We start from the raw sequence: 10,405 nt of genomic DNA, 5'->3' as shown, positions 1-10,405 counted from the left end.
TGTGCTATGTGCACCTTGCAACCCCCTATAGCACCCATGGGTGCTACGTGTGCCTTGCAACTCCCCTATAGCACCCATGGGTGCTGTGTGCACCTTGCAACCCCCCTGTAGCAACCATGGGTGCTCCCAGCGGGGACCCCCTCTAGGGCACCTATAGGTGGTGGCATCCGAGCCCCAACCTCCCCCCTGTCACTTATTGATGGTGGTACCCAAGCACCGGTACCCCCATTGAACCCCATGGGTGCTACGTGCACCTGGGGACCATCTTATAGCACCCATGGGAGCTCCGGGGACCCCTCTAGGGCACCTATAGGTGGTGGCATCCAAGACACCCCCCCCCCCGTCACTTATTGATGGTGGTACCCAAGCATTGGTACCCCCATTGAACCCCATGGTTGCTACGTGCACCTGGGGACCCTCTTATAGCACCCATGGGTGCTCCGGGGGACCCCTCTAGGGCACCTATAGGTGGTGGCATCCGAGCCCCAAACCCCCCCCCCCCCCCCCCCCGTGTCACTTATTGATGGTGGTACCCAAGCATCGGTGACCCCATTGAACCCTGGGTGCTACATGCAGCTGGCATCCCCCCCATAGCACCCATGGGTGCTACATTCCCCTAGGGACCCCCCTATAGCCCCCATGGGTGCTACATTCCTCTACGGACCCCCCTATAGCACCCATGGGTGCTACATTCCCCTACAGACCCCCTATAGCACCCATGGGTGCTACGTGTGCCTTGCAACCCCCCTATAGCACCCATGGGTGCTCCAGGGGACCCCTCTAGGGCACCTATAGGTGGTGGCATCTGAGCCCTAAGACACCCCCCCCTGCCCCGTCACTTATAGGTGGTGGTACCCAAGCATCGGTAACCCCATTGAACCCATGGGTGCTACATGCAGCTGGGGACCCCCCTATAGCACCCATGGGTGCTCCCAGCGGGGACCCCTCTAGGGTACCTATAGGTGGTGGCATCCGAGCCCCAACCCCCCTTCCCCCATGTCACTTATAGGTGGTGGTACCCAAGCATCGGTAACCCCATTGAACCCATGGGTGCTACATGCAGCTGGGGACCCCCCTATAGCACCCATGGGTGCTCCCAGCAGGGACCCCTCTAGGGTACCTATAGGTGGTGGCATCCGAGCCCCAACCCCCCCCCCCCATGTCACTTATAGGTGGTGGTACCCAAGCATCGGTAACCCCATTGAACCCATGGGTGCTACATGCAGCTGGGGACCCCCCTATAGCACCCATGGGTGCTCCAGGGACCTCTCTATGGCACCTGTAGGTGGTGGGATCTGAGCCCCAAGACCCCCCCCATATCACGCATAGGTAGTGGTACCCAAGCATCAGTACCCCTATTGAACCCATGGGTGCTATGTGTGCCTGGGGACCCCCTATAGCACCCATGGGTGCTGCGTGCACCTCGGGACCCTCCCATAGTGCCTATAGATGGTGCTGCCTGAGCCCAGCAACCCCCCTAGAGCACCCCTGGGGTCGCCTAAGGACACCCCCAGCACCCATGGGTGCCCCCCCCAAGTATCCATCATTGGCACCCAGCACTGGTGTCCAGTGTCCCCAGTGGGTGCTACATGTCCCCAGTAGATGATTGATGTCACCCATGGGTGCCCAGTGTCCCCAGTGGCTGCCTATTGTTCCCCGTGGGTGCTTGATGTCACCCATGGGTGCCCAGTGTCCCCAACGGATGCTTAATGTCCCCAGTGTGTGCTTGATGGCCCCCATGGGTGCCCAGTATCCCCAATGGGTGCCTAGTGTCCCCAGTGGGTGCCTAGTGTCCCTCATGGGTGCTCGATGTCACCTGAGGGTGCCCAGGGTCCCCAGTGGGTGCTTGATGTCCCCAGTGGGTGCCCAGCGTTCCCCATTGTCCTCACTGCCCCTATGATGCCCATTACCCCCATTGTCCCATTATCCCCATTGACCCCATTACCCCCATTGTCCCCAAATACCCCTATTGTCTCCATTACCCCCATTGACCCCATTGTCCCCATTACCCCCATTGTTCCCATTGTTGCCATTGACCCCCTTGTCCCCATTACCCCATTGTCCCCATTGACCCCATTATCCCCATTGCCCCCATTGACCCCCTTATCCCCATTGCTCCCATTGTCCCTATTGCCCCCTTATCCCCATTACCCCCATTGTCCCCATTACCCCCATTGTCCCCATTATCCCCATTGCCCCCCTTATCCCCATTACCCCCATTGCCCCCATTACCCCAATTGTCCCCCATGATGCCCACTGTCCCCCTTGCCCCCATGGCCCCGGTGCAGCGTGGACCGCAAGGGGCAGTACCATTACCTGGTCAAGTGGCGGGACCTGCCCTACGACCAGGCCACGTGGGAGGAGGACGAGATGCCCATCCCTGACTACGACCTCCACAAGCTGGCCTATTGGAAGCACCGGTGAGGAGCGTGGGGTGTGGGGTATGGGGTGTGGGATATGAGGTGTGGGGTATAGGGTGTGGGGTATAGGATATGGGATATGGGGTATGGGGCATGGGATATAGGGTATGGGGTATGGGATATGGGGTCTGGGGTGTGGGATATGGGGTGTGGGGTATAGGGTGTGGGGTATAGGGTATAGGATATAGGATACGGGGTATGGGGCATGGGATATAGGGTATGGGGTATGGGATAAGGGGTATGGGGTATGGGATATGGGATAGGGGGTTTTTGGTATAGGGTATGGGGAATGGGGTATGGGATATGGGGTGGGCGGTATGGGGTATGGGGTGGGGGGTATGGGAGTATGGGATATGGGGTATGGGGTATGGGATATGGGATATGGGGTGGGCGGTATGGGGTATGGAATATGAGGTATGGGGTGGGGGGTATGGGGGTATGGGATATGCGGTACGGGATATGGGGTGTGGGGTATGGGGTATGGGATATGGGGTATGGAATATGGGATATGGGGTATGGGATAAACCGTATGGGGTGTGGGATATGGGATATGGGATATGGGGATATGGAGGACATGGATCAGAAGCCACCCTGTCCCCATGTGTCCCCCAATGTCCTCATGCTGCTGCCTGTCCCTGTGTGCCCCACTTGTCTCCTGTTCCCCCCCCACGTCCCCAGGGAGGTTTTCATGGGGGAGGACCCAGCCCAGCCCCGGCGCTACAAGAAGAAGAAGAAGGAGACGCCGGGAGAGGGACCCCCCGACTCGCCCACCAATGACGTGAGTGCACTGGGAACCCCCCATTGACACCCATTGTTGACGCCCATTGTTGACACCCATCATCGACACCCATCACTGGCACCAGTCATCGACACCCATCATCGACACCCATCATCCACATCCATCATTCACACCAGTCATTGACACCCATGACTGGCACCAGTCATTGACACCCGTCATTGACACCCATCATCAACACCCATCACTGACACCAGTCATTGACACCCATCATCAACATCCATCGACAACCATCGACACTCATCACTGACACCCGTCATTGACACCCCTTGATACCCATCATCGACACCTGTCATTGACACCCGTCGTTAACACCCGACATTGACACCCATTGTTGACACCCATTGACACCCATCACTGGCACCCATTGTTGACACCCATCGTTGACACCCATCATTGACCCCCATCATTGACACCAATTGACACCCATCATTGACAAGACAACATTGACACCCATCGTTGAAACCTGTCCTTGACAACCCATCATTGACACCTGTCATTGACGCCCAACGTTGACACCCAACATTGACACCCATTGTTGACACCCGTCATTGACAACCCATCATTGACACCCGTCATTGACGCCCATCATTGACACCCAGTATTGACACCCATCACTGGCACCCGTTGTTGACAACCGACCTTGACACCCAACATTAACAGCCATTGTTGACACCTGACTTTGACACCCATCGTTGACACCTCCCCATTGCCCCCCCCCCCCCCCCCTTGACACCCATTGACACCCATTATTGACACCCACTGACACCCATTGTTGACATCCATCATTGACAACCATCATTGATACCCAACATTGACACCCATCATTGACACCCATTGTTGACACCTCCCCATTGACACCCCACATTGACACCCTCAGCACTGACTCCCAACATTGCCAGCCTCAACACTGACACCCTACCTGTTGACACCCTACTATTGACAGCCCTCCATCGACACCCAGCATTGACACCCGACATTGCCATCTCCCCTTTGGCACCCAACTTTGGCACCCCTTGACACCCAGTGTTGCCACCCAACATGGACACCTCCCCATCACCACCTCCCTATTGACCCCCCACCATTGACCCCCCAACACTGACATCCTTCTGTTGACCCTCTCCCATTGGCATCCCACCCATTGCCACCTCCCCATTGCCCCCAGTGTTGACACCCTCCTCATTGCCCCCCATGTTGACACCTTCCCCATTGCCCCCCATGTTGACACCCTCCCCATTGCCCCCACTGTTGACACCCTCCCCATTGCCCCCCATGTTGACACCCTCCCCATTGCCCCCCATGTTGACACCCTCCCGATTGCCCCCCACTGTTGACGCCCTCCCCATTGCCCCCAGTGTTGACGCCCTCCCTATTGCCCCCAGTGTTGATGCCCTCCCCATTGCCCCCACTGTTGACGCCCTCCCCATTGCCCTCAATATTGACATCCTCCCCATTGCCCCCCAGTTTTGACACCCTCCCTATTGCCCCCAGTGTTGACGCCCTCCCCATTGCCCCCCATGTTGACGCCCTCCCCATTGCCCCCCATGTTGACGCCCTCCCCATTGCCCCCCATGTTGACGCCCTCCCCATTGCCCCCCATGTTGACGCCCTCCCCATTGCCCCCCATGTTGACACCCTCCCCATTGCCCCCACTGTTGACACCCTCCCCATTGCCCCCAATGTTGGCACCCTCCCCATTGCCCCCTATGTTGATACCCTCCCCATTGCCCCCAGTGTTGGCACCCTCCCCATTGCCCCCTATGTTGACGCCCTCCCCATAGCCCCCACGGTTGACACCCTCCCCATTGCCCCCTGTGTTGACACCCTCCCCGTTGCCCCCACTGTTGACACCCTCCCCATTGCCCCCAATATTGACACCCTCCCCATTGCCCCCACTGTTGACACCCTCCCCATTGCCCCCCATGTTGGCACGCTCCCCATTGCCCCCATGTTGACACCCTCCCCATTGCCCCCCATGTTGTCACCCTCCCCATTGCCCCCCAACGTTAACCCCCTGTTGCCCCCCCCTAGCCCACAGTGAAGTACGAGTCGCAGCCCCGGTTCATCACAGCCACGGGGGGGACCCTGCACCTCTACCAGCTCGAAGGCCTCAACTGGCTCCGCTTCTCCTGGGCCCAGAGCACCGACACCATCCTGGCCGATGAGATGGGGCTGGGCAAGACCATCCAGACCATCGTCTTCCTCTACTCGCTCTACAAGGAGGTGAGCCTGTGCCTGGGGTCGCCCGAGTGGGCCTAGGTTTAGGCCCTGTGCCCCCCGACTGGTCCTGGGGACATCCAAATGGTCCTTGATGTCATCTGAGGGCTCATTGGGGATCTCCCAAGAGGTCCTAGGATCACCCAACTGGTCTTGAGGTCATCCAGTTGATGCTTGGTGTCATCTGTCTGGTCCTTGGTGTCACCCAGTTGGGGCTTGGTGTCATCCAGTTGGTCCTTGGTGTCACCCAGTAGGGGCTTGGTGTCATCCAAGGGATCCTGGTGTCATCCAATTGGTCCTTGGTGTCATCCAAGTGGTCCTGGTGTCATCCAGTTGGTCCTTGGTGTCATCCAGTTGGTCCTTGGTGTCATCCAAGTGGTCCTGGTGTCATCCAGTTGGTCCTTGGTGTCATCCAGTTGGTCCTTGGTGTTATCCAAGTGGTCCTGGTGTCATCCAAGGGATCCTGGTGTCATCCAATTGGTCCTTGGTGTCATCCAAGTGGTCCTGTTGTCATTCAATTGGTCCTTGGTGTCACCCAGTTAGGGCTTGGTGTCATCCAAGGGATCCTGGTGTCATCCAGCTGGTCCTTGGTGTCATCCAAGTGATCCTGGTGTCATCCATCTGGTCCTTGGTGTCATCCAAGTGGTCCTGGTGTCATCCAGTTGGTCTTGGTGTCATCGAAGTGGTCTTGGTGTCATCCAATTGGTCTTGGTGTCATCCAGCGGGTCCTTGGTGTCATCCAGCGGGTCCTTGGTGTCATCCAGCTGGTCCTTGGTGTCATCCAAGTGGTCGTGGTGTCATCCAAGTGGTCTTGGTGTCACCCAATGGGTCCTTGGTGTCATCCAGTTGGTCCTTGGTGTCATCCAGCTGATGCTTGATGTCATCCGGTTGGTGCTTGTTGTCATCCAGGTGGTCACTGGGGTCACCCGTGTGGTCTTGGTGTCATCCAAGTGGTCCTGGTGTCATCCAGTTGGTCCTTGGTGTCATCCAAGTGGCCCTGGTGTCATGCAGTTGGTTCTTGGTGTCATCCAGTTGGTCCTTGGTGTCATCCAATTGGTCCTTGGTGTCATCCAAGTGGCCCTGGTGTCATGCAGTTGGTCCTTGGTGTCATCCAGTTGGTCCTTGGTGTCATCCAATTGGTCCTTGGTGTCATCCAGTTGGGGCTTGGTGTCATCCAAGTGGTCCTGGTGTCATCCAGTTGGTCTTGGTGTCACCCAGTTGGGGCTTGGTGTCATCCAAGTGGTCCTGTTGTCATCCAATTGGTCCTTGGTGTCATCCAGTTGGTCCTTGGTGTCATCCAGTTGGTCTTGGTGTCATCCAAGTGGTCCTTAGTGTCATCCTGTTGGTCCTTGGTGTCATCCAGTTGGTCCTTGGTGTCATCCAGTTGGTCCTTGGTGTCATCCAAGTGGTCCTTAGTGTCATCCAGTTGGTCCTTGGTGTCATCCAGTTGGTCCTTGGTGTCACCCAATTGGTCCTTGGTGTCATCCAGTTGGTCCTTGGTGTCACCCAATTGGTCCTTAGTGTCATCCAGTTGGTCCTTGGTGTCATCCAGTTGGTCCTGGGTTAGTCCCTGTGGCACCCAAGTGGTCCTGGTGTCATCCAGGTGGTCCCTGGTGTCACCCAGTGGCTCCTGGTTTTGTCCCCGTGTCACCCCGCTGCTCCTTGGTGTCACCCACACGGTTCTTGGTGTCATCCCTTTCCTCCCCATTGTCACCCGCTTGCTCCTTGGTGTCACCCCCTTCATCCCTGTTGTCACCCCCCTACCCCCACCCCCTTTGCAGCCCCCCAGGACCATGCCCGTCCCCCGTCCCCCAGGGCCACCCCATGTCCCCGTGTCCCCATGTGTCCCCCCTGTCCCCCAGGGCCACACCAAGGGCCCGTTCCTCGTCAGCGCCCCGCTCTCCACCATCATCAACTGGGAGCGGGAGTTCCAGATGTGGGCGCCCGCCTTCTACGTGGTCACCTACACCGGGGACAAGGACAGCCGGGCCATCATCCGCGAGAACGAGTTCTCCTTCGACGACAACGCCATGAAGGGGGGCAAGAAGGCCTTCAAGATGAAGGTGGGGGTCACCATGGGGCTCGCTTTGGGGGGGGCTGGAGTGAGTAATGTGGGTGCCGGCTGTTGCAGGGCTGTTGGTGGGTGTTGTTGGGGGGGTGGGCTGTTGCTGGGTGTTGGGCTGTTGTGCGGCTGGTGGCTGTTGGTGGGTGTCATGGTGTTGTGGGGCTGTTGTGAGGCTGTTGGCTGTTGCTGGGTGTTGGGCTGTTGTGCGGCTGTTGCTGAGTGTCAGGGTGTTGTATGGCTGTTGTGCGGCTGTTGGCTGTTGCTGGGTGCTGTGTGGCTGTTGCTGGGTGTCAGGATGTTGGGCTGTTGTGAGCCTGGTGGCTGTTGCTGGGTGTTAGGGTGTTGTGTGGCTGTTGCTGGGTGTAGGTGTTGTGTGGCTGTTGGCTGTTGCTGGGTGTCATTGGGCTGGTGTTGGGTGTCTAGCTGTGTTTGCTCTGTCGGGGTGTCATTGGGCTGGTGTTGGGTGTTGGGCTGTCGTGTGGCTATTGGCTGTTGCTGGGTGTCAGGGTGTTGTGTGGCTGTAGTTGGGCTGTCATTGGGCTGCTGTTGGGTGGTGGTGTGGGTCTCTTTGGTGTCAGTGTTGCCAGGTATCATACTGTTGTTGGGCTGTTGCTGGGTGGTGTTGGGGTGTCACTGGGCTGTTGTTGGGTTTCATGGGACTGTCACTGGGCTGTGTTTGGGCTGTTGCTGGGTGTTGCCGGGTGTCAAGGTGGTGTGGGGCTGTTGTGGGGCTGTTGTTGGTTGTTGCTAGGCTGTTGCTAGGCTGTTGGCTTTTGCTGAGCGTTGTTGGGTGTTGGGGTGGTGTTGGGCTGTTTGTTGTTGGCTCTTGTTGGGCTGTTGCTGGGTGTCAGGGGCTGTGCTGGGTGTTGTGGGTTGTTTTGGGTCTGTTGCTGGGTGTCAGGCTGTTGTGGGGGCTGTTGCTGGGTGTTGCTGTGGGGCTGTAGGATGTTGTGGGGCTGTTGTTGGGTGTTGCTGTGGGGCTGTTGTGGGACTTGTTGGGTGGTGGTGTTGGCTGTTGTTTTTTTGGGGGGCTGTTGTGGAGCTGTGGCTGGGTTGTGCGGCTGTTGCTGAGTGTTGTGCAGCTGTTGCTGGGTTGCTGTGGGGCTGTTGCTGGGTGTTGTGCAGCTGTTGCTGGGTATTGCGGGGCTGTTGCTGGGTATTGCGGGGCTGTTGCTGGGTTGTGGTATGTGGGTGTTGCTGGGTGGTGTTGTGCGGGTGTTGCTGGGTTGTTGTGGGGCTGTTGCTGGGTGTTGTCGCGGGGTTGTTGTGGGGCTGTTGCTGGGTGTTGTTGCGGGGTTGTTGCGGGGCTGTTGCGGGGTTGTTGCGGGGCTGTTGCAGGGCTGTTTGGCTGTTGCGGGGCTGTTGCTGGGTGTTGTTGCGGGGCTGTTGCTGGGTGTTGTTGCGGGGCTGTTGCTGGGTGTTGTTGTGGGGTTGTTGCTGGGTGTTGTTGCGGGGCTGTTGCTGGGTGTTGTTGCGGGGCTGTTGCTGGGTGTTGTTGCGGGGCTGTTGCTGGGTGTTGTTGCGGGGTTGTTGCTGGGTGTTGTTGCGGGGCTGTTGCTGGGTGTTGTTGCGGGGCTGTTGCTGGGTGTTGTTGCGGGGTTGTTGCTGGGTGTTGTTGCGGGGCTGCCCCCTGGCCGTGCTGACGCGTGGGGCGCAGCGGGAGGCGCAGGTGAAGTTCCACGTGCTGCTCACCTCCTACGAGCTCATCACCATCGACCAGGCGGCGCTGGGCTCCATCCGCTGGGCCTGCCTCGTCGTGGACGAGGCCCATCGGCTCAAGAACAACCAGTCCAAGGTGGGCACCCATAGGCATGGGTCCCTGTGGGGGGGGCACCCATAGGTATGGGTCATTGTAGGGGGGGCACCCATAGATAGGGGTCATTGTAGGGAGGGCACTCATAGATAGGGGTCCTTATGGGGGTCACCCATAGATATGGGTCATTGTAGGGAGGGCACTCATAGATAGGGGTCCTTATGGCGGGGGCACCCATAGATATGGGTCATTGTAGGGGGGGCACCCATAGGCATGGGTCCCTGTGGGGGGGCACCCATAGGTATGGGTTCTTATGGGGGGGCACCCATAGATAGGGGTCCTTATGGGGGGGGGGGCACCCATAGGTATGGGTCCCTATAGGGGGGGCACCCATAGATATGGGTCCCTATAGGGGGGGCACCCATAGATAGGGGTCCTTATGGCGGGGGCACCCATAGATATGGGTCATTGTAGGGGGGGCACCCATAGGCATGGGTCCCTGTGGGGGGGCACCCATAGGTATGGGTTCTTATGGGGGGGCACCCATAGATAGGGGTCCTTATGGGGGGGGGCACCCATAGGTATGGGTCCCTATAGGGGGGGCACCCATAGATATGGGTCCCTATAGGGGGGGCACCCATAGATAGGGGTCCTTATGGTGGGGGCACCCATAGATATGGGTCATTGTAGGGGGGGCACCCATAGGCATGGGTCCCTGTGGGGGGGCACCCATAGGTATGGGTTCTTATGGGGGGGCACCCATAGATGGGGGTCCTTATGGGGGGGGGCACCCATAGGTATGGGTCCCTATAGGGGGGGCACCCATAGATATGGGTCATTGTAGGGGGGGCACCCATAGATAGGGGTCCTTATGGCGGGGGCACCCATAGATATGGGTCATTGTAGGGGGGGCACCCATAGGCATGGGTCCCTGTGGGGGGGCACCCATAGATAGGGGTCCCTATGAGGGCCATCCATAGGTATGGGTTCTTATGGGGGGGCACCCATAGATAGGGGTCATTGTAGGGGGGGCACCCATAGGCATGGGTCCCTGTGGGGGGGCATCCATAGGTATGGGTTCTTATGGGGGGGCACCCATAGATAGGGGTCCTTATAGGGGGACACCCATAGATAGGGGTCCTTATGGGAGGGGC

At 58.5% G+C, this 10,405-nt stretch overlaps 1 protein-coding gene across 1 annotated transcript in view; it reads left to right on the top strand.

The window, feature by feature from the left end:
- Positions 1-2,258: 2,258 nt before the first annotated feature.
- The window catches only part of LOC133263217 (chromodomain-helicase-DNA-binding protein 3-like), a 73,877-nt gene continuing 65,730 nt past the window's right edge, over positions 2,259-10,405 (top strand). The window contains exons 1-5 of the mRNA XM_061442928.1: positions 2,259-2,420; positions 3,099-3,198; positions 5,248-5,439; positions 7,296-7,496; positions 9,156-9,293. Of these exons, the coding sequence (XP_061298912.1) occupies positions 2,371-2,420; positions 3,099-3,198; positions 5,248-5,439; positions 7,296-7,496; positions 9,156-9,293 (681 nt within the window). The 5' untranslated portion in view covers positions 2,259-2,370. The remainder of the gene's footprint in view (positions 2,421-3,098; positions 3,199-5,247; positions 5,440-7,295; positions 7,497-9,155; positions 9,294-10,405) is intronic.

This window comes from Pezoporus flaviventris, unplaced genomic scaffold (genome assembly GCF_033815535.1).
Source record: "Pezoporus flaviventris isolate CSIRO_AGI_PZ_B2104156 unplaced genomic scaffold, CSIRO_AGI_Pfla_v1 ptg000256l, whole genome shotgun sequence".
Taxonomy (NCBI): domain Eukaryota; kingdom Metazoa; phylum Chordata; class Aves; order Psittaciformes; family Psittacidae; genus Pezoporus; species Pezoporus flaviventris.
The sequence above is the reverse complement of the archived record's forward strand: the minus strand, read 5'-3'. Positions and strand labels throughout refer to the sequence as shown.